Genomic DNA, 27,731 nt, shown 5'->3' with positions numbered 1-27,731 from the left:
AAGAGGAGCAGTAGCAAAGATAAACCAGACTGTGATTAATTTTAGTTGTTTTGTGATACCGTTGTGATTTTGTGGAACGATGTGGTGTGTGTATGTGTGCAAGATGACCCACATTTTGACAGAGATGACTTTCAAAGTCAGTCATTCATCAACGTTTAGAATGCAAAACAAATGTAATCCTCATTTTGTAACCCACTGATACTTTGTATAAACCTCTGCTCACCCTTTTCACGTGGCAGCCTAATTAACAAATCAAATTATTGTGAAGAAGGAAAAAAAAACAACAATTTACAAGTCCCCAAGACGGACAAAAAAAAAAGAGCGAAGGCATCATTCAAGCGGCACAATGGCTCCACCTCTTGGCCAAACGGAAGAATATCAAGTCTGTCTGTGTCGAATCTGCGAATGTCAATCTCTAAACAGTGAAACAGCAGCGTGCCGGTAGGATCGAGCCGTCAGAGACAGAGGACCATGACAGACCATAAAACGAGCAAAGAGCAGAAGTATGATCGGCAGCTCAGGTACATATCGGTCGGGTTTTAAACAACAGAATGATGCAGTATACATGCACTGCGATTCTCCTTCAGCACTAGTTTTAAGCTTTCCAATTGCATTAACGCTGACATACATAGAGGCCCATCGGTCGTAGCAAGAGCTTTAATCATTCCAGAGTTCCTTCAGATTGATCGTGCTTTAATTCAACACTGCAGCAACATAATCAGTCTAATTTCCATATAAAGCTGTTAACAACCTTACTGATCAGAAACCACTGGATGTATTAATCTGCGTGACTGTTGCCTGTCTGTCTTGATTATGTTATTATAGCTACACTTATACTCTGGTCATTTATTGGTTGTTATATGTTTGTATCAGGTTGTGGGGAGATCATGGACAGGAAGGACTTGAAAATGCTCATGTGTGTCTCATCAACGCCACTGCAACCGGCACTGAAATCCTCAAAAACCTTGTGCTGCCAGGTATCAGTATTTCTCACCGTGCACCTCAAATCATAACACTGAGCCATGCATTCATTGTGTTAACATTATTCTTACTCTGCTTCTTAGGAATCGGAGCCTTTACCATAGTTGATGGGCACAAAGTGTCAGGGGAGGATGTTGGAAACAAGTAAAGTCACTGGCCTGCCAATCATTGTCTTGTTTTTGTAACAATCTTAAAGAGATTTTTGGTGATAGTGTGATGTATGGATAAATTTATCAGACTGCACCGTATTGAAAATGCGTCTGATTCTGGTCATGCTTTGATCTGTTCTGCAGCTTTTTTCTCACCAGCAGCAGTATTGGGAAGGTAAGCACATAACTGTGTGTCTATAACAAGTCTGTCCAAACCTAAAGTGACGTGTATGTTGAATGATGTTGTGCTTATTTTGCAGAACAGGGCTCAGGCTGCTACTGAACTGCTGCAGGAGCTCAACAGTGATGTGTCTGGAAACTTTGTAGAAGAGGTCAGTGTTAATGTAAACATACTGTAGTTTGACTTTAGTTTAAACTCGGCTGTACAAAACCAGGTTTGGACACGTTGCTCAAAACTATGAAACTAAATGAATAGGAAATGTATAGTGACTGAAATCTTAAGCAAATCAAAGCAATCTTACATTTTAATGTTTCCACCATTTGCTAAGATTATTGCTTACAATTAAAATGTAATTTAAAAGAAAGAAAACAAAATATACACTACCTTTCAAAAAGATTAGATTTGTTTTTAAATTAATACTTTTATTTAGCAAGGATGCATTATAATATTTAGGTGACATTTTTAAAGACAGTACAACACCGATAACGTAGTTTTCAACAATGGTAATAATAAGAAATATTTATTGAGCATTTCTTGTCATCATGTGATGCTGAAAATTCAGCTTTGCCATCACAAGAATAAATTACACATTAAAGTATATAAATATAGAAAACAGTTATATAGAATTGTAATAATATTTCACAGTATACTGATTTTAATTTATTTTTGATCAAATAAATGCAGCCTTGGTCATAAGAAATCTCTCTCAAAAACATGAAAACATCTTCCTGAAACGTTTGAGCGGTAGTGTCTGCATAGGGTGCAGTATTTATTACCATAACTAACTGCAATCATTTAATTAAAAGCCTCTATATCTAAAGGAATATAAATTCTAAAAGGACATAAATTCAGTCAAATGTGTTCAGCCCTTTGTGAGGTAGTGTATCTTTTTATCTAAGTTTATCTATTTTTTGATATTCAGAGTCCTGATAAGCTTTTGGACAACGACCCTGAGTTTTTTCACAGATTTAGTCTGGTCATTGGCGTCCAGCTTCCAGAAAGGTATTACTACTATAACACAAATCTGAATATATGGTTCCTTTATTTTTTCGTGAGTTACTTTTAAATGTATTATGAAACGGACATGTTACTATTTAGTTGTATGTGCTGATTCTACAGATCAATACTGTATATATCTATGTATCTTTATTTTGACAGCACATGTCTGAGGCTGGGCAGTGTGTTATGGGATGCTGGTGTGCCGTTCCTTGTATGTCGAACATATGGACTTATCGGTTACATGAGACTGATTGTGAAGGAGCACACAGGTAATATAATCATAATTTCCTGGAGCAAAATATTTTTTGAGAGATTCATTTATTAGAACTTGGACAGGATGGTGGAGATGTAGTGCAAATCAACTTCATTTTGAATATTCTTAAAGGGGTCATCGGATTCCCGTTTTCCACAAGTTGATATGACTCTTGAGGATCTTAATGAAAAGTCTATAATATACTTTGGTTAAAATTTCTCATTGGTAGTGTAAAAAAATTCAATTTTTACCTTGCCCAAAACAGCTCTTTTCAGGGCTAGCTGTTTTATAGCATGTTGCTTTAAATTCTAATGAGCTCTGCTGACCCCGCCCCTATCTTCCTTGGGGTGTCGAGCAGACTGTAAACTTTAGCCGTGAAACTTGCTAACTAGCACATTATTAGGAAAGGCAATTTGCAAAGATTCGTAAAAAAACCCTTATACTCACTTCTTCTATTAATCAAGATCTATAACGAATCACTCGAACATAAACACATATACACTTATACAGATATCGGATCATTCCCTTCAAAAACTAAAGTAACGTTAACCATCTGCGTCTTCAGCGGCTCAGATGTTGGGAGTAAATGATGACTGCTGTGTTCATTATTACATCCAACAACAGAACATTTCAATCGCTTAATCAGAGACTTTCTTGTCTTCCCCTGTCTGTCTGTGTCTTTCACTACAGTGATCGAATCTCATCCAGATAATGCGTTAGAAGACCTGAGACTAGACCAGCCATTCACAGAGCTCAAGCACCACATAGAGTCCTACGACCTGGACAGCATGGAGAAGAAGGTCAGATTGATTATCGATGTCCTTTTTATTGTATGGCACTGACTTGCATGTACTTTTTGTTCATGTTTAAATCATTGCAGTTAAAAAAATTGTTGTATGTATTTTTTTCATTTTAGGATCACAGTCATACGCCATGGATAATTGTGGTTGCCAAATACTTGGAAAAGTGGTATAGTGAGGTAATTTTTAACATATCCTTATGGAGCTTTCTAAATATGAGACCTCCTAAACGAGCTTCTCATAGAGTATCTTCTCTGATCCAGCACAACTCTCAGTTACCGAAGAATTATAAGGAGAAGGAAGCTTTCAGACAACTCATCAGAGAAGGTAATGTAATGCCATGTTGTTCCTTTCAACCTTTTTTCGGTAGCTCATTTCTCTCGTTGTGGGTTTTTCTTAATTTCGGTATTTTCTCAGGAATCCTTACGAATGAGAACGGAACACCTGAAGATGAAGAGAACTTTGAGGAGGCAATCAAGAATGTGAACACGGCTCTGAACCCCACCAAGGTAGAACTCCTTACATTTGAAAAGTTGTAGTTATAGTTTGTGTTCCTTGCATATGATTTGTATTGATCTTTATCTCGTTGTAATGTAGGTCCCCAGTGCAACGGAGGACATTTTTAATGCTGAGCAGTGTGAAAATATTACCTCACAGGTTAGTAGGAACATGCAAAACTACTTTTAAGCCACCTTTAAACTGTCTTCAACATTCACATACGATTGTTGTATTTTGCTCCTAGTGGCAGTTAGAATTGGTCATGATTTATTCATTACCCTTTATTTATTTGCCATGGTAAAATTAAAAAGGTTTGAAATATTTAAACACACTCAAATCCTGCATGCACATACAATCAGATCTCCCATACTACTCTCTATTGGGGAAATGTTTGGCTTCCAGTTTGCTGTTTGTTGGAGGAAGTGAAAAAGTGCCTTTTTATTATTTGTATTCTCTATTATCCATCTAATTTTAATATAAGAGCAGATGCTGCAGTTTGTAACTTGTGTTTCCTAGGTTTCCAATGTCAGTCAGTTATTTTAGCTGTAAAAAAAACAAACTTTAAAAAAAAAGATAGAAATTACACTTAAAATCAATACAAAACTTATTCTTACTGCAAATAATTATTCAAAATAAAATTTCTTATGTGCTTCTTTCTGTAAATATTTAGTTACAAGCAAAAAAAAAAAAAACACCTAAGTATATGTATGACTTTCAATAATATCAATTCATACATCACCAGTAGCTTTAATCTGTCTTCTCGTAGAGCCCATCCTTCTGGGTGATGGCACACGGAGTGCGGGACTTTGTTCGAAACGAGGGGAACGGAAAGCTACCTGTGCGAGGAACCATCCCAGACATGATTGCAGATTCAGACAAATTCATCAAGTTACAAAATGTGTAGGTATTCAGCATTCAAATCACAAAGAGTCTGGAAACATTTTATTAGTAGTAACGTGTAATGTGAAATTTGCCTGGTGTTGCAAAGAACTAGTGGTAATGACCAACAGCTGAGGAACGTTACACACTCAGACATGTGCTTTCGCTTGATTCCTGCTGACTGTGTTTTGGGTAAAATAGCATTTGTTTGACACTTTCCATTTCAGCTACAGAGACAAAGCCATGAAGGACGCAGCAGTTGTGTCCAAACATGTCGAAGCACTTTTACAATCATTTGGAAAGGTATTTACATAATCACCCCATTCTTCTGCAGTTTTTCTCTTTTATTAGCACATTAACATTAATGATCTGTTTACTCCAAAGCCTCCAGAAAGCATCTCTGAACAGGAAATCAAACTTTTCTGTGAGTCCTGCATACACACTCCCACAGTCTGCTCTCAGATCAGAATATTTTCTGTTTTAAGGTTTTTGCCAAGAAACTAGATATTCCAACACTTTGCGAAATCCTGTAATATTCTACATCAGTTCTCCTATTCCGTCAGTTTGTTTGCGTACGTGATGTTCATGGTTCCAGCAATTAGTGAAAAATCTCATCTTTGGGAATTTTAGCATGTTTTGTGTCCCACAGGTAAAAACGCAGCTTTCCTCAGAGTGGTGCGCTGCAGGTCTCTGGCAGAAGAATACAGTATGGACACTTTCAATAAAGATGAAATCAGTACGTCTTCTCTGCTGGTCTCTCTCTGCCTGTGGTTTATCTCGGTTTATAAATGTTATGGCCACTGCACAGGATTGTTTAGAAGGATTTACTAACATGGTTCATTGTTGTGTATATCTATGTTTGGGTGTTGCTGTGTGTGTTTAAGCTATATTTTCTGTCTCCATAGCATCCTGTATGGACAGCGCAGACAGTGAGATGGTCCTGTACCTCATGCTCCGCTCGGTCGATCGCTTCTATCAGCAACACTCCCGATACCCAGGTCAGAAGAGTTATCAAAAAAATTGAGAAACTCTCAACCATAGCACAGATCTTACAATATCCATCAAGTCACAATTTTATGCATGTATTTATTGGACATGGTACTATGGTAATGCCACCTTTCTTGGAGTACCATGAAAATATTACCGTATTGCTTCTGAATCAGTTTATTGTAAATAGTAACAATATTTCACAGTGTTGCAGTTTTTACTGTATCTATCATAACAGACTTCTTTCAAAAACATTCAAATGGACACCGAAGCTTTAAACGACAGTGTATATGAACATAGAGTATGACTGTTTTTCACAGGTGTCTACAATTACCAGGTGGAGGAAGACATTAACAAACTCAAGCTGTGTGTAAACAGTCTTCTACAGGAGTACAGTCTGAACGTCAATGTGAAAGATGACTACATCCATGAGTTGTACGTTTAAGTTCACAGTTAAGCTGGTTTGGTTTGAAGCTGTACAAACTAAATATTTATTCTAAAAATGGTTTTGGAATATCGATAATAAAGAAGCACACGTTCTCCTGTTCATCTGGTCCCTCTGTTTATAATCAGATGGTAACAGTGCAAATGTTATTTTCATATCTTCCAGCTGCCGTTATGGAGCTGCTGAGCCACACACAGTCGCCGCTTTCCTTGGAGGTGAGTGTTTATGTACTTATTCAGGATCCTGCAAACACACACCTCATCAAACGTTCCTAATGCATATTGTGACATCTGCTACAATTAGGATTTAATCATATTTAGGCAAATCATATTACGAATGTAAATATGGCCTTTCTGATTAACCGTCTCCGCTTGCATTACTATATGCATTTTCATTAATCATACAACTGCCAGATAACACAAAACCACAATAAAAGCCAGATGTAAATGACCAAGACACATTGATTTTGAGTGCATTTGGTGATGGGATCAATGGAACCACAATCGGAGGTGGTCAGGGATGGATTCTGACCACTTTCAATAGAGATGTAAATGCTAATGCATTTTCGTTATTTGTATACAGCTACTTAAAGGGATACTACACCCCAAAATTAAAATTTTGTCATTAATCACTTACCCCCATGTGGTTCAAACCCGTAAAAGGTTTGTTTGTCTTTGGAACACAATTTAAGATTTAAGGCTTGTGACTGTCCCATAGACTGCCAAGTAAAATACACTGTCAAGGTCCAGAAAAGTATGAAAGACATCGTCAGAATAGTCCATCTGCCATCAGTGGTTCAACAGTAATGTTATGAAGCGACGACAATACTTTTTGTAAGCGATAAAAAAAAAAAAGACTTTATTCAACAATTCCTTTGCCAACGGTCTCCTCTGTGTCTCTCCATATCACCATATGCTTTGTATGCTCTTCTGTATCAGCTGGGCCACAAGGATGCACTGTTTCTACGTGTATTTAGCTTTGATTTGAAAGAAAACAGCACATCCTTGTGGCACGGATGATACAGAATAGCATACGCAGCATATGGTGATATGGAGAGACACAGAGGAGACTGTTGACAAAGGAATTCATGGTTTTCTGTAGCACAAGCTCATTTAATTTTTCCAAGTGTTATGCTGCTGGTTATTGGCTTTTTTAAATTTACTATCACAATGTAAAAAAAAAAAAAAAAAAAAAAAAGACGACATTGGTGTCATGTTATCTGGTCACCTGATTAAATGAACAATAACCTGTGAATTATCCATTTGAATCTCTCTCGTTTCTCTCTCCAGATTTCCTTGTAAATTTGCATGTAGCCAATGTAAACTTTATTTTTCTTTTCACTTCTAATTCCTATTTAGTTACCTTTACTGTAAGAATCTTAAAGGGTTAGTTCACCCAAAAATGAAAATTCTGTCGATAATTACTCAGCCTCATGTTGTTCCAACACAAATTAAAATATTTTTGATGCAACTAACATGTTCAAGGCCCAGAAAGGTAGTAAGAACATTGTTATAGTTCATTCATAATTCATAATTTTATGAAGCTATGAGAATACTTTTTGTGCACAAAGAAAACAAAAATTATGACTTTATTCAATGATTTCTTCTCTTCCGGGACAGTCCGATGCCATTATCGAGAGTACCACAACACATGCAATAATGACATCAGACTGTCCCGTAAGAAAATAATTGTTGAATAAAGTTGTTATTTTTGTTTTCTTTGCGCACAAAAAGTATTCTCGTTTCTTCATTAAATTAAGGTTGAACCACTGATGTCACATGGTCTATTTTAACAATGTTCTTACTACTTTTCTGGGCCTTGAATGTGTCAGTTGCATTGCTGTCTATGCAGGGTCAGAATGCTCTTGGATTTCATCAAAATATCTTAATTTGTGTTTTGAAGATGAATAAAGGTCTTACCAGTTTGAAACGACATGACGGTGAGTAATTAATGACAGAATTTTCATTTTCCGATGAACTATCCCTTTAAATAGCGAATGAACATAGGGTTAGTAAAAAAAAAAAAAAAAAATTAGGGCAACCATTTAGGTTAATTACTGAGAATATGTTTGGTTAACACAACCGTAAATGCATTATATAAATGCCAGTTTCCATTGCTATCTTGATCCAAATCATGCAGATATGAACAGCATAATAATGCCAGTTGTAAAGAGGCCCATTGTCTGTCTTTTGTTGCAGGATCAGCAGCTCAAGAAGCCATCAAAATCATCACGCACCAGTTTGTTCCTTTCAACAACACGTTCCTCTATAATGCCATGTCACAGACCTCTGCTACTTTTCAGCTTTAGAGCAATCGTCCCTTCCAGTTGTGTTTCCTCATTCCTCTATCAAAGTGTTGGCCTCGAATTGGCATTCAAGTTTGTTTATACGTACACTGATCAGTGGTGATGCTTTTTGACAAGACCAGAACTGATGCTGCATACTGAATAAACAGTATATCTCCAAAGCTTTTGTGTGGGATTTCTGTTTTTTTTTTTTCACAACAGTTTGAATGTACATACACTGTCTTTACTGTAATTTTAATAAAAGCAAGCATTTCCTTTTTTTCCATCTTACTTACTCCAAGTGTATCACATTTCCCAAAACATATTGAGCAGCATAACAGTTTTCAACATGGTTAATAGGAGATGTTTCTTGAGCAGCAAATCAGCATATTAAAATGATTTCTGAAGGATCATGTGACACTGAAGACTGCTGAAAATTCAGCTATGCCATCACAGGAATAAATTGCATTTTAAAATATTTTCAAATAGAAAAGTTATTTTTCATTGTAAAAAAAAAAATTATATTATACAAAATTACTGTTCTTACTGTATTTTTGTTCAAATGAACGTAGCCTTGGTGAGCATAGGAGACATCTTTTCAAAAACATGGCCTTCAGAAGGCCGCCCTGATTTTTTTTATCACATTAATTTTATTTGTCTTAAAAAGTCTTGAATTTGATTTTATAAACTCTACAAATACCCTGGGAAAAAAGTCTAAACCAGCAGTTAAGCTGCCAGACAGTTTTATATTTGTATCGTCTCACTATGCTTTCAGCCTACATTATCTGATAAACGTGTGACATTTTCACATGGTAACTGGAGAACTACTGTTTATACATGTCATATAATTTTTCTAAATTTGTGGTGAGCTGCTGCTGTTTGTTTGGGCAGATCACAGAGTTATTTCCTGTTGTAGGGTGGAGTGCTGTGTTTCTATGGCCGGGTTAAAAGCAGACGGCTCTCTGTGGTTTACAGAGAATAACTAGGTTTACCTCATAGTGAGTCTAGACAGAGGAAGGACGAAATCAGTGGCACGTAAACATATATTTTTACTCATTCCCAAGCCTCCAAGAATGAAAACTTCCTGAATGACCTACTTTACCCACAAAAATGTCTAGGAAAAGTTCTGAACACAGTGTGTTTTAAAGGCCCAATCCAGTGGAGGGCACCCTCCTCCTTCTGCTGGAGCACATTCTGACTCAAGCTTTTCCTTTTTTGCACATTCCACTGTAGAATAATTCATAACTGGAGGCTCTCCTTACATTGATCTGTCAAGCAAGACAATGTTAATAAGAAACCAGGCCATGTTGTTCAGTTACTAGTTCATTGATTTCACAGAAGGAGAAAATGTTAAACGTTTTCCTCCTTATGACTAATACTGTATATAGATGACTGTGTTACGAAACTTTCCCAGTGACCCCTGCATGAGGAGGCCGTGTTTATGAAGGATTGTTGGGCTCAGCCTGCAGCTTTTCTAACCAAGTGGAAATTCCCCCAAGGTGATTTACTCCTTCTGGACCGAGAGTGACACTGAAAGCTTGACTATGACTTCTGATTTATACAGCTAGCAGATTGAAACCATCTCACGGATGCCTTGTTTGGAAATACTGCTTATCTGTTTAATATCCATGTTGTTCAACTTTATCATGACATTGAATGTTATGGAAATATCTGCTCAGTTCATGACCTTGTTTTTGCCATCGGCTGAATTTGATTTTCATTTGGGGTCAGACTTGCCAGTATTCATTAAAATCGCAAATTAGTTTTTCAGTTTTCATTTTAGTTTTATGTTTTTAGGTTTTAGTACTTTTGTGATCTCATTTTATATTTGATGTCTTTACATTTAAAAATATATAATGATACATTTATAAATGTATGTACATAAAAATTTAATTGTATCAAATGATTCCTTTAAATGTTAGTAAATAGTACACCTAAATATAAAGAGGGTCCAATTTTATGTAAATTTGTCATTTTATTCGTTTTGTGGCTTTTTTCCTATATTTTCTCAAGCTAAAGCTTTATATATATATATATATATATATATATATATATATATATATATATATATATATTTATATATATATATATATATATATATATATATATATATATACAGTTTTTAATAATGATAATCTATTTTTAATATAAATTGCATTTAATTATAAACCTAATTATTCCATCTGTGCAATTTTAGCTCTGCTTGCAGGCTGTATACTGGACTGATAAACATTCAGTCATTTATCACATACAGGTAACCTAATATACTGTAGCGTCTTTTGACACTAAATTCTTGCTGAACATTTTTCCTGATGCTTCTCCTGATGTCTTCAATGTGGAAAGGAGAAGGTCTGGAGTTCAGCATGTCATGCAGCTGCATCAACAAGAGAACCATGTGGAGCAAACCAAATGTGCATGGTTTCAATTAGATTAATGAGTTATTTTTGCAATAGATCGTTAACTAATGTTTTTCCTTCACTGTTTATTTCACTTCATAGGTTGCCAATCACATTTTATGAACTTTTTATGTTCAATTCTAATGTTAACAACACTACAACTATGCTATAATAAATTATGGTGGCATCGCTGTGCACTATTCATCTGCCACGATTACACGGTTGACATGATGTTCTTTCGGAAATCTGCAGTAAAGCACTTCAAGCCTTCACATGAAGCTACATTGAACCTGGATATCCATGTCCAGAATCCATTCCCTTTGGCAGAACTGCTGAACAGGGCAGCTCTTCTTCATTAATATGGATGACCGAGGCCAGAAGCATCCAGAGGCGACACACAGTCTCTCATAAACACGGCTGCTCTAGAGATAAAGAGACAGTGATGGAGCAATACTATCACCACATTCATTCACATACATACTGCATTCTTTCTCTGTCTGCCATGTGAGCGGGAAAGTCCGGTGCTTACACAAATAGAGGAATATATAGCTGACAATGTGAGAACAATTTGAATATAATCAATTCAGCGCTTGGGCCAAACTAAAAATCAGAATCTGAGACTTCTGATCAATTGTTTTTCATCATAAATAAGTGATGCATATTTGTTTTACTTACAATTATTTGTGCTCTAAACCAAAGCTTCATTTAGTTGATCAAAAATACACTAAAAACAGTAATATTGTAAAATATTGAAAACTGAACACTTGATTGGTTGTATACTTGTGTTGTCTTGTTGTGTATAATATAGATTTTCACTGTAAACTGTATGGTCATCAATATTATTTTACTATTGTTTCGCTATTATCTGTTTTGAATTCTTTTTATACCATTCCAATTGTAATTTTTATTAAAGTTTTTGTTATTTTGAGGTGGTTTTTTTTTCTTTGTCTATATTTAACATTTTATTTCAGTTTCAGTTTTAGTTATTTTCGTACAAGTTAAACAAAATTAAAATGAGATATGTTCCTTTTATATATATTCAGTTAACATTTATTTCAAGTAACAAAAATGCTTCCTTACTAATTATTTTGGTTCTCATTTCAGTTTTAATTTTAGTTAACAATAACAACCCTGATGGCTACTTATACTTTTTACTTTTAAAAACCTTCATTGATTTAATTGACAGTATTTCACAGTAAAATAACAATATTTGCTGTATATGGCGGTAATATACAGTTAACCAATTAATGTTTTTTTTTTGTTACTTTTTTTACAGTGTGTAGGAACATCACCTCATGTAGTATAGGACAAATAAGTTAATAAGTTTATAGTGCTCATAGTTATTGGTTTTAAAACTTAAATGGTTTAAGGCAATTGGTTTCCTCAAATGGTTTGAGTTACCGTAACTTGTCAAGTTTTACAGTGTAGCATCTGTACATTCTGTTACCTTTTTTTTTTTACAGTGTGCTTTCCATGCACAACGCTATACGTGTGTGAAACCTCTGCACATATATTCAGTATCTTGAACGGTCAATCAAACACTCATATCATATGCATACATACACTGTGTCTCGGTTCCATTCAAACATTATCAGGATCTGAGCGAAGGCCGTTGGGTGGTGCATTATCTGCACACACAGGAGGAGGCACTGAACAGTAGATGAGCTGGCCATGTTTGTGTGGACAGTCCTGTAATGTGAAAATCAATGGGCCAATCTTGAGCACTGACACAGTACAAGTGTTTTATATCCATTTTCTGTGCACTAATTTTCCCATGCTGTTAAGTAAGTGCTCAAAATAAATCAACAAATCTGTCCATGTGCTGTACCTATATTTATATAAATCAGCACTATGTCTATAAACACAGACAAAGGGTAAAGCAAGGGAGAAAGGTGGGGGTAAGGGGCTGGAAAAAGGCGGGGAGGTTGCTGAAACCTGCTGATTATTATTTTGGATATTTGCTTGGCCATCTGCCAGCGCTGCGCTATGTCTCTCCATCTCTCCTGGGGTCTGGAGGAGCAGGGATGAATTAATACAGCACAGTCTGAGCAAATCATTCCCTGAACATGCTGAGGCCTTTAAACATACTATAGTACTATAATACAACGATAGTCAGATGGTAAATCCATGACGTTTTTATATATTCCATAATACTGAATGATTACCATACTCTTAAACCAGGGTATTTAAGTAATGCATCAAGGCTTGATGTCAAGACAAATCAAAGCGTGGTAATATCACGATACGTTTTTGTGCTCCAAAAGCTTTATGGCAGAATGAGAGTCTTTGAAGAGTCAAATAGCGTTCTGTACAGTCATTAAGTCAGTGTGCAGACTGGATTTTAAAGTACATGTGCTGTAAGAAGCACAAAGCAGTCTATAGTGTCCTAAAAGTTCGCTTTCAGAGTACACTGGCAATTAATCAGGCTGGTAAAAGGACTGTGTTTAAGGACAGTGAGGCTCCACAGTGCGTGTGATGAGGTCTTCAGGCTCACCCGTGACAGATAGGCTAGTTTATGGTGTGTTTATGTAACACAGCTGCAGTTACAGACACCCAGGCCCCCTTTCTCAGCTCTTCGCTCAGGGTCAGAGGTCGGGAGGTCCCATTTAGATCAATTCCTAGAGACTCAGACCGGGCCAGAGGATCACAGTAAAGCGTTAGCTTGTTCAAAAGTCTTCAGTACTGGTATGCAGAGAGATACAACAGCTCTGCTGTTATTAGAAGACCAATATCTAGTAGTGGCATAAGCTGTTGGCTTGCCACTGGAGGATTTATTAAGCTTGTCTGCACAATGGGACAGAATTAGTGCTATCATGCACAGACTGCCCTTGAAGTTGGAGACTATATAAATCTGAGATGTTTTATTCATCCACTTTTCTGATTAGGACTTTTTGTTAATTTAATTAGCATTGTCATTTCTTATTTTAAAGACATTCTGTCACTTTACTTTGCACTTTTTATTGGTATAAATTATGTGTAACTTGTGTACACTACTGTTAAAATCCTTGGGGATGGTAAGATTTTTTTTAAGAAGTATCTTATGCTCACCCGTGTGTGCTAAAAAATACAGTAAAAACATTAATATTGTGAAACTTTGTTACCATTTAAAACAACTGTTTTTTTATTAAATATATTTAAAATGTAATTTATTCCTGTGATGTCACTTACTCCAGTCTTCAGTGTCACATGATCCTCGCAGAAATTATTTTAATATGCTGTTATGGTGCTGAAGAAATATTTCATAATATTGTCAATATTGAAAACAATTGTGTTGCTCCGATTAATAGTTTAAAAAAAAGTTTAAAAGAACCACATTTATTTGTAACAGAAAGGCAGAAAACAGAAAAGCATGAATACATATTTAGATGACAATTGCACATGTAAGTATAAGTACAAATCAGTATAAATACAGAATTTCCCAAAAACTTACTTAGGTCCATAGAGAAAAATAAATATACTAAAATGTATTTGAAATACATTTGCATTGTGCACAAACAGAACTCCAAATAAAGTTTAATTTTATATATATATATATATATATATATATATCAGTAAGTCTCAAGCGAGATGTCAGTAAATATGTTAATAGATTTGAACTATACTTAGTATTAAATAAATGTATTTTCACATGATCCTTCAGAAACCATAATCTGCTGATTTGGTGCTCAAGTAACATTTCCTATTATTACCAATGTTTAAAAACTTGTACTGCTTAACATTTTTCGTGGAAACTGACATTTTGTTTCAGGATTCTATTATAAATAGAAAGTTTAACATCTACTTTCTGAATAAAATTATTCATTTCTTACCAACCCCAAACTTTTTAACAGTATTGTGTGTATATAAAAATCTGTGGTGCGTAGCGTGTAAGCATGTGCGTCATGTATACATGCAAAACATGCAGACATGATCAGAACACACATTCTCTAGCTGCCACTTTTATCACCATAACCCATTTTTTTGCATTCCCTTCCTCTAGCATCACTGTTATCTCTTTAAAGTCAAAGGCACGCACACACCTGTGCTTAGTCACACACATCCTGTTACTCAAACATGCTGTCTGAATTAATCATTCATAATTCACGTGCTGATACTGAAGCTGTCTTCACTTCCTCTCTGAGGCTGAGAGCAGTGTGGAGTGTGTGTGTGTGTGTGTGTGTGTGTGTGTGTGTGTGTGTGTGTGTGTGTGTGTGTGTGTGTGTGTGTGTGTGTGTGTGTGTCGAGAGGGGATTGTGTAAGTTATTCAAAGCACAAACCCAGTGACCCATACTGCAGGACGCACCTCCCCACTGGGTGGAAACTTTCAGGAGGCCATGCTGGGAAAACAAGAGCCAGAGATGGAAAAGACTTAAAGAGAGGAGAGCTGGCCCTTGATATTACAAATTCACTTTGTCTCATTCTCTTCCCTTCAAAAGTGGGGCCTCTTATCTTTATTTAAATAGTCTACGGCCTGGGTCATTGTCAATTGCCAAATTTGATTAAAAAATCTCACCAATCCCAGCTATGCATGGAATTCCTTCTAATAACCAATGGCACATCCTTGAGGAAACACTGAGTTTAACAGTGTGCATCCTCTCTCTTTCTCTCTCTCTCTCTCTCTCTCTCTTTCTCTCTCTCTAAAACTGTCACGCTCCACAGTGAAGTGTTGATGAATGTGGAAAGAGCTAGAGATTTCAACTGATAAGTAAGTTTTTTGAGAAATCATACCAGCAGTGCCCAAACACTAGCATCAGGTAAAGGTAGAAATGTAGAGGGTAGAAAGTTAGAAATAACAAATAAAATGTGATTCCTTTAATTTGAACATATGAGTATATTAATGTCTCAGAAGCAGGTTATCAGAATCAGAATCAGAATCAGAATCACAAAGAGCTTTATGCTTACGCATACAAGGAATTTGTTTTAGTGACATAAGCTTCCAGTACACAGAGACAACAACAACACAGAAAAACAAATTGCAAATAAATAAACTGTATGAACAGTTGTGCTATAGATGATAATGGAATATAATAGAGTAAGATGCAGAGATGTACTTGGATGGAGGGGTAACAAATAAATATTGCACATTTTTATTGCATAAGTGGGGAACATTTAACTGTTCATGAGGTAGATTTCCTGGGGGAAGAAACTGTTCTTGTGCCTGACTGTCCTGGTATTTGCGGCTCTGAAGCGCCAGCCAGATGGCAAAAGTTCAAAAAGGGGGGAAACTTGGATGAGAGGGATCCAGAGTGATTTTCTGAGCCCTTTTCCTCACTCTGGATGTATACAGTTCTTGAAGGGTGGGCAGGGGAGCACCAATAATCCTTTCAGCAGTCCGAACTGTTCTCTGTCTTCTGATGTCTGATTTTGTAGTTATGATGAACCTGTAGCAAATGGAACCCTCACAGGTTTCATGGCATCTTTACCCCCACAGACTGAACAAGCTTGTGCTCTTCCTGCATTCATGCCATTCCTTCTTCTGATTACACTGCCATGGCTGATTTCACTTTATTTGTTTTTCTGTTACTACAAGGAAGGACATCATCATATCTAGATCCATATCTAGTGAGAGAGATAGGCATGTATTGGTAAAAATGTGTCTGGTGCTTTCCAGGTCGAAACTCACATATGATACTATTGTGTTGTGTTTGCTACACAGTTATTAAGGCGTTTTAATTGGTTTTAGCATGTGGTTGCTGGGGTGCTCTGGGTAGTTGCTAAGGTTGCCCATTATCAAGTTTTTATGACGTTGTAGTCTCTATGACTTTTAGACTCCTCTGATGGTTCCTATTTCAATATAACTAAAAAGGGCTCCAGATTGCAACAAAATGGACACAATTAAGTGGTCGCAATTTTTTTGCAGCAATAAAAATAATTTAATTGTTTTTTGTTGTTTTTTTTTTTTTTTGTACATTACATCCAGATAAGTTGTTCTGTCATTGTGTTGTGAGCTGAAGTGTTTTCTGCAAATTCCAACAAACACAGTGTAAGCTGATGTACCATTTGCAGATTTTTTTTTTTTTTTTTTTTTTTTTTTATGAATCAGGGCTCCATCCATGTACAGTATTTGAAAAAAGTTAAGTGAAAAGTATTTAGAAACGTTTTCTGATGTAACCTAGTCAGAGAGTAAGTGTGATTTTGGATACAGCCTATAGTTCTTTTAAATGAGTCAGTCAAAAAGATTCATGAAGTTTACTAGAATAGCTAGCAGGTTAGCGGGTTTAATCAGAGGCCATGTTTACGCCTGGCATTTTCGATCCGATCACAATGGGATCACAAACACTTAATACAGTGATAAATGGGCTTAGTGTTTTGAGCTTATCCACTTTCAACCACTTAAAGGTATCAGGATAGAAGTGGTCAAAAGTGCACAAAAGAGATGGATTAAAACACCAGGTGCAAAACAGGAACGTGTCTCCCTTGTCTATATTTCGATCAAACAAAAACAAATCTTAATACCAGGTGTACACAGGGACAGACTCTGCAGTCGGTGAATCATTCAAAGGTATTACTTCATGACTGACTCCATCATTGAACCGTGAATCATTGTTTTGGGCTACAAAATGAACTGGTAAATGTTACTGTGGTGTGTATTTTAGGTCTGTGACTGGTTGTGAGACAACGTGTAGTTAAAGACACATATTTACAGCAAAGTTTAATAAATGGTTTTCTCAAAACATGTCAGTTGTCAGCTCTCTGGGTGAAATTTAGAAAGCACTAACTACTGATAATTATAGGCTGAAATGAGCCTGCTGTGAACAGTAAGGAGCACTCGACAGACTAGTTTCCGTAAGATCTGCAGTCACTGAAAGCACATCAGCATTTATGCAACATGAAAAAGATTAATCCAGGCTGTTGTATGCGTGTGTGATGCTGTGTGTGCACATGTGTGTGTAGATTTGTCAGAATGTCTGGCTGTGCTGCTTTGCATGTGTCAGCAAACTTGTACACACTCTGCCAGCATAATGCTACAGAGACCCACAATGCAGCAGTCAGCAAGTGAGGAGAGGGGGTGGGGAAGAGACAGGTCAGAACCCTGATTTTTTGTTAAGAGGGTGTAGAGATCTTTGTGTAGTGAATTTCCACAGCCACAGGAGGGCACCACTTCAGATGCACCACAGGTTTGAAAAGCAACACACATCCATGAGCTAAGCTAAGCGTCCTGAGCATATCAAAAGTCTTACTGCTTATTGAATACTGTGCATTATACTGTTTTTTTTTTTTTTTTTTTAAATAGAAAGTGAAACAGTAGGCATACTGCAACAATGAATCATTTCACATTTAACATTAGCATGCTTAACCATATGCTATATTGTTGTCACATGGCCCATCACAGTGCATGTTGGTGCTATTGTGCGCAATAATGAATTGAATTCATTTGAAGCAAACAGGATACTTGATTCCAATTGGAATTCTGAATGACTGAAATTCAAGGAAAACAAAGAACAAACAAGAACAAACACTTCATTTCGAGGAAATTCTTTTGATTGCTTGACAAAGCCTTGTTTGAAAGTTTTAAGCATCTAGAAGTTTGAAAGGTTTATTGAAGTGGTTCTGTTTATGTCTTATTTGTTTGTGTGTGTGTGTGTGTGTGTGTGTGTGTGTGTGTGTGTGTGTGTGTGTGTGTGTGTGTGTGTGTGTGTGTCAGTGTGTGAGTGTGTGTGTGTGTGTGTGTGTGTGTGTGTAAAAGATTTAATTTTAAAGTTTAAGTCACATCCTGTTGCTCCTTTGAAAACTTGCTGAGGCCCCTGGTTGAAAACCTTTATAGGTCTTACAGAAAGACAGATCTTATTTTTAATGATACCTAGAAATTTGTATTTAATTGATGCATATATTTTATAAATGTACTTTCAGAATGCATTCTTTGGTGAAATAACAAAACACTTCATTTCCCAGAATGCATTCTTTGGTGAATTTTTTTTATTCATAAGTAATCAGTCTATCTTTCTTTCTTTCTTGTTTCTGCTCTCTTTCATACAAGTGCTAAAGAACATTTAAGAAAATGTGTTGCATTCCCTCTTTACAGTCCATTTAGTTTTCCCGACAGCCTTTACATGTAAATCTATCAAATGACAGTGATGTGTGGGCAATTCACATTTCAAACATGACTTTTATAGCACTGAGATCTCACCTTGTGTTCAAACTGCAAACAATTTGATCATTAAACTAATTCTATTAAGACTGTGCTATAGACATATTGTTCTGCAGACAATATGGAGGCTTTAGCTTTGATGCAGTTTTTTAACCATGTTTTAAATGCTGTTCTCGTGGTACAGTTATCTCAGGGTTTGATCACTTTGATGGCCAGAGCAAACTGCGTAATGCATGTACTTTATTATGTGCTTTTCTCACTGCCGAAACCACTCTAGCACACTGACGGTAAGAGTTCAGTCTGCGGTGAGCTTTGTAATCCTAGACTACAGGGTGGATAAAACAACAGCTTTTTATTGTTTGTTATTGAGGAGATGTTATTGTTGATGTTATCGCTCACCTGCCTTTTTGAAAAATCTCATATTATGCAGTTCATCTGTACAACATTGATCCAAAGAGCTCTCAGCACAGGAAAAATCATCTCACTGAAGGAAATGGTGTTGTGCAGAGTAATGCAATGAGCTGGAGATTACCTGCTTTCACTGACAGCTTTTGGTTTTAAAAAGGAGCTCTGAAATTGGGTAAAGGGTTGTTATCAGACGAGACACTGAGACAGAAAAGGACCTCTGTTTCACCCGGCTGCATCAATGCTGTGCTTGGCATGCTGCAGGGTCACAAAACGAGGATCAGACAGTGTTATGCAAGTGTTTGGGTGGCTGGATATTACTGTGTGTGTGTGTACAGAAATGTCTGTGTGTCTTGAAGGCAGAAGCACTCTCTCGCTGCGTGGTCGGTCTGTCCTTGTTAATGTTTGTGTGAGCGACAGCCAAAACACTCTGCACCAAAATGTCCGTCGTCATCAGCGTATAGGCTCTTTTGTAAATGGTTGCAGACTGCGGCAAATCCAAAAACTTGACCTATGCTATCCCAGTTTTTACCGTCTCTCTTTTACTTCCCAGCATAAATAATTTATTTTTTAATATAATTATAAAATGTAATTTAATCCAAGTGTCTTTACTGGCCTTTAGAAAAGTATAAAGGGGCCTTTGGCATTAATCATATGATGGTTTATGATGGATTTGCAAGAGCTTAGATTTGAAAACACATGTTAATAATATTACTTTTTGTCCCTGGCAGCCTCGCAAGAAGACAAAGCAGGATTACATGTTTAGAGACCACGAAACTACATTTTTCAGCTTCATATTTCATTACCTCCTTCTCTAGAAAAACTTGCTGGTCAAAAATATTTCCCCAATCCCTGAGGCTTGAGTTGTTTTCTCAGTTCCAGGAGCTGTCCCATATTGAATGACATGTCAAATCTCACCAAGACGTTTGCATTTATATTAATGCATCTGACAGACACTTTTTGTCATAAACAACTTACAGTGCATTAAAACGATATAAGTTATGTTATATATGTATAATTCTCCAAATTATCATCTAGTCATCTAGTGGATTCCATGCAGTATATGTTCTAGTACAATATGCGCTGGGGAGTCTGTGTTGTATTACATTGGGAAGTTACTTGTATCCTTTCATTTCCTTTTTTTGCTTTTGTTTCCTAATTTTCTTTGTTAAACCACTCTTAGTCTAGATATGTTTTTCTCTCTCTGGGAAGTTTCTTTTTCTTTTTCTTGTGCTTGCAGATGTGGTGTATCATGTATACATACTTCCTTTATTCCTATATTTGTCCAGTAACAGAACTGCTGAAAAGCACTACCACAGGCTGTGTATGAGGATGTGCATGTGATAACACACTTCAGTCTAATTGCTTTATTGTTAGTACTTATGAACTAATAACAGGAACTGAGCTGCATCAGAAAGTGTATTTTATCAAGGTGTGTGAGGGAAGTTGATTATAAAGTCAGTCTATGTATCCACGTACACTACCGTTCAGAAGTTTGGGGTCAGTAAGATGTGTGTGCATATATATTTTAAACGTCTAAACAATTTTTGCCAAACGATGTTGATATTTGAAAGCACCAAAACAAACACGCCCATAGCCCAACAGGACCTCGCCCCTATTTTGAAATCTCCGCCCCACGCGTACGTATAAGATGACCAAAGACTATAGAATACTTTGAGATGACACACAAGCATATTCAAACAACAGCCAACACTGATAAGTTGTGTGAAACGAAGCAAAATTAACATTACTCACCTATCAAGAAGAAACAACGCAACCTCGGCCTTCCTGCTCCTTTATCTCTCTACACCCCTGAAAATAATACTCCGAAATTTACCCCTTTCCTACCTCTTGCCTGATCGTAATTAGGGATTTCTTTTTTTTTCAGAACTAAAATACTATTATAAACTAGGTTAGTGGATAATTCAGAAGCAAAAGACACTCTAATCTAGAGGAATCATGGGTGCACAATATTTTTTATAAAATCTAAACATTTAGTGAAACAGCATTTGGTGGGGAACAAATAAAAGTTAATAAATGTAGGACTAAATCTGGTAAAATGTTTGCTCTTTGTAGTGTTGTAAAATATATTCATGAAAAACAAGTAAATATATTTATATATAAATATATACTATAAATTAGAATACATTTCTTTTGAATGTACCTAGTGCACAGTAATGAAAGCAGCAACATATGATAGATAGGACAGAACAAGAAAGACTATTAATTATCTTTCATTGCGCAAAAGTATTATAATACGAAAGGGTATGTCTCCAATAGAGTGGTGGAACTATGATGACACTTTGTAGGCAAAAACCCAGAAGCGAGTTAGCATTTTAGCACTTCCAGTTCCTTCATCCCAGAGTCAATGGGTTTTTTGAATGGGGGTTTGGTTAAAACTCCTAAAATAAGGTCAGTGGTTACAGACTAAACCCTTTTCATTGAACACGTTAAAAATAAGTTTGAAACAGTTGTGGGAAACGTGGTGGTGGTGACGTTGAAGACGAGCAACCGTGGAGGTGTAGTACATTAAGCTTTAAAGTTCTGGCGCTTTTATTTAGGCATCGAAATTCATAAAAGTTGTGAATTATATAAAAATATTATTTTGTGAAGATTATCTTGAAGGACAAAACGTATAAATTTTATGAACTATGATTGAACACAGAGCTTATTTTTTTGCGATAATCCAAAGCCGATACCGATACTGAGTATCGGATCGAGGCATCCCTAATCGTAACCCTTCTTTTTAATGTTTTGTTTCTCTGATATTTTCCTCTTTTTTATCTGCAACCTCTCTATCTATTAGTCGATCTATTAAAATCCGTCCTGTGAACTCAGATTGAGCGCTCTCTTCTCTCTATCATTGCAAAACATGCCCCCCTACTGCTGATTGGCTACAAGTGTGTTTTGGAACTCGGTCTGATGCTGTGGTCAAAAACGTTTTTCAAAAATCACTTAGTGCACCTTTAATGATGCTACTTAACAAGATGTTAATTGATGGACTGAAGTCATGTTGATACTTGTAGATTATTGTTATGCTTTCAATGCTTTTATCATCTGTTTAGACACTCATTCTGACGGCACCCATTCAAAATAGAGGATCCATTGGTGAGCAAGTGATATGATGCTAAATTTATCCAAATCTGTTCAGATTAAGCAACAAATTTATCTACATCTTGGATGGCCTGAGGGTCAGTAAATTTTCAGCAACTTTTCATTTCTGTGTGAACTGTTACTTTAAGAGGGTAAAATGACCCACAACAGTTGAGGAGGAGTTGACAACGAGAAACAGACTGCTGGGTTCCAGTGGTTCTGATGGTATCTTCACAAACACATCTTACTCTTTGGTTATGGTATTAGGCCAGACCAAAGATTTCAAACATCCAGCAGCAAACCACACACATCAACCTCACTTCCTCTAGTTTCTCCTCTCTTAGTCTGTGTAATGATGCGGTGATAAGCGATATTAACTAAATGCTTTTACGTGTCGCCTCCAGCATTTGCAATTGCACTTTAAGTGGTGCACTCAAGATGTCTTGATATACAAAATGTTCTCTAATCACTCTTTTTGTTCTCTCACTAGTTCTGCTGCTTCATTTTCTGATGCCCCTGCAGGACTGAGTTTGCAGGAGTCTTGACAGACGTGGATTTTCCTGGATCCTGGTTCTGATCTATCCTAGGCTTGCTCTTTGCACCTGGGGTCACTGCTGTGAGGACTTATTGTTGGGTGGCAGAAGAGGAGGTGAGAAGTGTGTGAGGTTCAGAAAGGAAGAGGGAGTGACAGAGAGAAAGGATTTAATGAGGCCCAACCACCAGACTGGTAATCAGTGATCTCCCTCATAGTGGGCCTTTTTGTTTGAAGCTGCACCACAGGATCTCCCTCCCTAATGTACCACTTGCCTTCCTCTCCATTTATGCACTACTCTCTCTTGCTCTCTATCCCCCATTTCTTTCCTAAACCTCTCCTTCCTCAATGCTCAATGACACTTTCTTTTCGTCTCTTTCGGTCTCAGTTGAAATTATGAGACGTACTCTATGTCATACTCCAAAAATATATGCACTACAATTCAAAATTTTGGGGTCTGTATGATTTTCTTATTTTGAAAGAATTGAATACTTTAATTCAGCAAGGATGCATTAAATTGAACAAATGTGAAATGTGGTAAAGACATACATAATGTTACACAGAGATTTTACTTCCAAGAAATGTTGTTCTATAGAACTTTTTATTCATCAAATAATTCAGAAAAATGTACCATGCACTGTTTCCACATAACTCTAAGCAGCACAACTGTTTAATAATATGACATTTTTCTTTAGCAAGTTAAAAAAATGTGTGAAAAATAATAACAATGATATTATAAAGACATCATGTTCTAATTAGATTCTGTGTAGACATTTTTGCATTTAATTTATATTTTTATGATTATTTGATTATGATTATCTGTTTTCTTTTCTTTTTGTACTACCAGTTTAAAAACCTCTGCTCTTTGTCTCATATGACACTTTTGAAACTCACCAGTGAGCTAGTTTATTTTAGCATCAACAAACTTATCTTTCCTAGCACAATCTAAAAGAGCCAAGAGGAAAAAGAAACAGAGTAGCATGCGAGACTTCATTTAGCCTGTGCTTCATGGAAAAACAAGGCCCTGTTTTCTTTCTTGAGACACATTTGCGAGTGTCTGTTTATACGGAGCATCACTGCAAAGAGTGCTGTGAGTCTGAAAGACTGTAATCATCTAATGGACTGCAGCTAAGATAACCAAAGGACATTACTCTGAGTTTTATGAATGTAAATATAAGAGTAATTTACTGTCTGTGTTTGCCTGTGTGTGAATACCTACCCTATAGTAAAGGATTGCCACTCTCATTTAACAGCTGCACTGATTCAATATATATATATATATATACAGTACACTAGTCAACATTTGAAGTGGATCATATGGCTTATAATGTTTTCATTTTCATTCTTTTTTTAAATCCCTATGGAAAAATGAATGGTAAAAATACTTCCGGAACCAAACAGTGGGCAGGGATTAATGCATGCTATTCCAGATTCAACTTATGGGTGCGTGCATTTATTATTATGTAGTATAATTATATAAATATCTAGTCATTAAATGTGTTCTTAAAATAAAATCTGACAGTGGCATTATAAATTAAGGTTCTTTAGTTCAAATCATTCTTACATACAGTAAATGCATTTTTCAGGCAGTTCCAATGAAGTGTATGAAAAAAAAAAACATTTTTCGTTAAGTTGTCTATTTCCTACTGTCTCTGACAAAAGACAGCCTATATTTGTGAAGTTGATTGAATTGTTGAATTGCTTGAGTGCAGGGCTTTGCAGTGGTGTAAAGGTTTCTGTTTTACTCAGACTGTGTTAGATATGGTGAAACCGATAGTGTTGTTGAGCTGTAACATCCCAGCTTTATCAGTGTCAGTTTGTGTCTGCGTGTGATTGTTAGCATGTTAGCTCAGAAGGGCTACACTTGACTTGTCCTAAAGGCCTTTCTCTCTTCCCCACATGTGCTCACACACAAACTCTGTATACACTGTACCTGCATCAATGGCCTTCAGCATGTGTGTCCAGTGACAGGCTGTGACAGACCATAATAAAAAGCCTCTAACAACCAAAAAGCCCTGCAGAATGACAACACGTGTGCACACACACACACACACACACACACACACACACACACACACACACACACACACACACACACACACACACACACACACACACAGCATACAAACAGACATGAACTCTTATCTACACCAACACACCCTGACACATATTTCTCTCTCACAAACACACACACTGCTATTATTTTGCCCTGTCTCCCTGGACTCCGCTCTTCCCTCTGTGGCCGCTAACGGTCATCTACTTGATAAATAATTCAGTGCGACAGATTCTCTGGCAGCCCTGTCTTAAGCAAGCAAAGCCTCTGATTTAGCAGTGTCACCAACATGGTCCCAAAAGCCAAGGTCATACTTTATAGATTAAAAGCGCTGCTGGACAGAATCATGCTGCTGTTCTTTGCTTCATGGTCAGAAAATGAGACTACTGAATTTGCTCAGATAACATAAATTATAACAATTGTGTAATATTTGTATGGCTATATATGTAAATATATGAATATATACAGACTTTTCAAGTTGGTGCTGTTGTGCCAGTTTAAGAATCATGGAGAAAGTGAATCTGTATTGGTGAAAATTTAGTTTCAAATCATGTTTGGCTGGTTTACAAAGCAACAGGATTGTTCAACATTTCCCAGCAGCCTTTGTGGCAGCAGGGGAATGATAAAATACAGATATTGCAAAATTACACACCAGTTGTGCATCATTTGCTTTTTAATGTGTTGGGTAAGTGCTAAAAATCCCTTCAAGCTTTATGAGTAATTGAAAAAATTTGTATCAATGGTTAAAGGACCAAAATCATTCACCATTTCTGAGACAAATATAAACTTTCCAGGAGGGAGTAAAGGCAGCAAAAATTGGAGTGTCCACAAAAGATTGTCTTGTGATAGATTGAATTTGTCCGGACACATGATAATCTATTCATTGACAACCCAGTTTATCGGCACATAGTTCTGAGTAACCAGCATGTGAATGTGGTTGTTTTGTTATACATTTAGAAGAAGTACTTCTGATGAGTGAGCATTGCTACTTCCCTCTGATTACATAATGACTGTACTGTAGGTTTCGAATACATTGTAACCAGCAGACTGTTTTCTACATGGAAGGGCAGGAATGTGAGATTTCAATGGCTTTCTGTTTTTACCCTGCATACACTGGTGTTTTACTCAAGGTTACTGAGCTCAGCATAGTTTTAATATTTAATCTTAAACACACACACACACACATGCTGCTTACATACCCAGTGCCACTGCCCACCAGGCTAAGCGAATGAGCATTGTAATTCATTTAACCATGTCAAAGTGCTGATTTTACTTATGACTTTCCAAAAAAACAATTTGAGTCAATGTATCTCTAGACCCTTGTTATTGGGGCATAAGGTAATACTGCTTGCCCCAGTAAAATATAACTGATAAACCCTTTCCGATTACCATAAACTAACCTGAGAATATTGTTCCCAGGTAATATTTCAGCTATTATATCAGCTGATCAGAACTAGCAAAATTCACATATTAATCACTCTTCTGATATAATCTTTCAGATTCAGACAGTTCACTCACGCCGAATCTCTTGTAGTGGTTTCTCACACAGTAACGGGATACTTTGTAAGAAAAAAACAAAACGGTGGATATTTACCTACTGTCCACTGTGGGAAACAAAACTTGCAAATCATTTGCCAGTGATGAAGCTGCTCTTGTGTGCAGCTTGTGAACCACTCTGCACTACAGTGAAATTCATTTATATATCCATAACTAGAGCCCTGAACATGAAATATGAAAGAAAAATTAGATATTGTGGCCACAAATTAAGAATTAAGTCCCACATTTTATTAATGTTTTATTGACATTGTATCAGTTACATCATGGCCATGTTGTACTGATGGGCCCTTTTCACATTTCTAGGGTTGACAGAAGTCGTCATATTTAGGTAAACTTCAATAGTGGTGAATACAAACTACAACCTTTTTCTCTCTCTCTCTAATAGCAAAATAAAAAAAAACCCACTACAACATGACTTTTCCAAAGAGGAAAAAATATAGAGAGATTGATTATGGTGCTAATAAGAGAGAAATATGTCAATTTGACGTCACTCTCCCTCGGCCGTTGTACTGGAAAAACTCACACAGCAACTAGTTTTATGAAATTTAGTTTGAAGGTAATTTAACACAAAGTATAGTGTTACATTCTTTTTTTTTTATGAGAATAATAAAAAAAAAATATCATGCTAATAACTGGAAACGCAAAAAAGTTTAATTTAATTAAATTGTGGCTACAGTTGAACTAAAATGAAGGAAGAAATTAAAAAGTTGTGGAAATGAATTCTTAATTGCTGGCCACAATATCTTTTTCTCTCTCGCTCTCTTCTGCATGTCATGTGCGTGGAAAATATGGGGACAATTTTCTGACGAGGCCACCTGTTCCCCAGTAAACACTCAATTAAACATGTCTGTATGCATATCTCTGCCTAAAGTTGGCCATTTAACCTTATAGCAACTGTCTACTATCTTTAATGCATATAAAGAGGAGTGTAACATCAAACACAATCAGTTTGGATTGCTGTGCTGTTCAGGGGAAAATGAGCTCTGCTAAGCACGTGGCTTCTGGTTGCTCCTTCCTCTGTTTAATGGTCTAGAATGATTAAGTGTCCGTGTATAAAATTATATAATAAAATTCTCTCTCTGCTAATGGCTGAGGGGAGAAGGAAGAGAGGAAGGGGGTTGGGCGGCATGACAAAGGCACATCTTCCCCCATAGAGACTCCATGCTGGGAT

At 36.6% G+C, this 27,731-nt stretch overlaps 1 protein-coding gene across 1 annotated transcript; it reads left to right on the top strand.

Moving 5' to 3' along the window:
* Nucleotides 1–364: 364 nt before the first annotated feature.
* Nucleotides 365–8,638, top strand: LOC109093273 (NEDD8-activating enzyme E1 regulatory subunit). The gene is made up of 20 exons (XM_019106997.2): nucleotides 365–521; nucleotides 874–977; nucleotides 1,065–1,125; nucleotides 1,275–1,305; nucleotides 1,391–1,462; nucleotides 2,234–2,313; nucleotides 2,470–2,579; nucleotides 3,254–3,363; nucleotides 3,480–3,542; nucleotides 3,627–3,690; nucleotides 3,781–3,872; nucleotides 3,961–4,020; nucleotides 4,628–4,761; nucleotides 4,968–5,043; nucleotides 5,125–5,164; nucleotides 5,390–5,476; nucleotides 5,646–5,738; nucleotides 6,048–6,162; nucleotides 6,338–6,387; nucleotides 8,371–8,638. Exons 1-20 carry the CDS (start codon nucleotides 472–474, stop codon nucleotides 8,478–8,480), a joined length of 1,602 nt encoding a protein of 533 aa, XP_018962542.1. The 5' UTR covers nucleotides 365–471; the 3' UTR covers nucleotides 8,481–8,638.
* Nucleotides 8,639–27,731: the final 19,093 nt, after the last annotated feature.

Source organism: Cyprinus carpio, chromosome B7, assembly GCF_018340385.1.
Source record: "Cyprinus carpio isolate SPL01 chromosome B7, ASM1834038v1, whole genome shotgun sequence".
NCBI classification, from domain to species: domain Eukaryota; kingdom Metazoa; phylum Chordata; class Actinopteri; order Cypriniformes; family Cyprinidae; genus Cyprinus; species Cyprinus carpio.
Note: the sequence above shows the minus strand (reverse complement) of the source record. Positions and strands in the feature narration are given on the sequence as shown.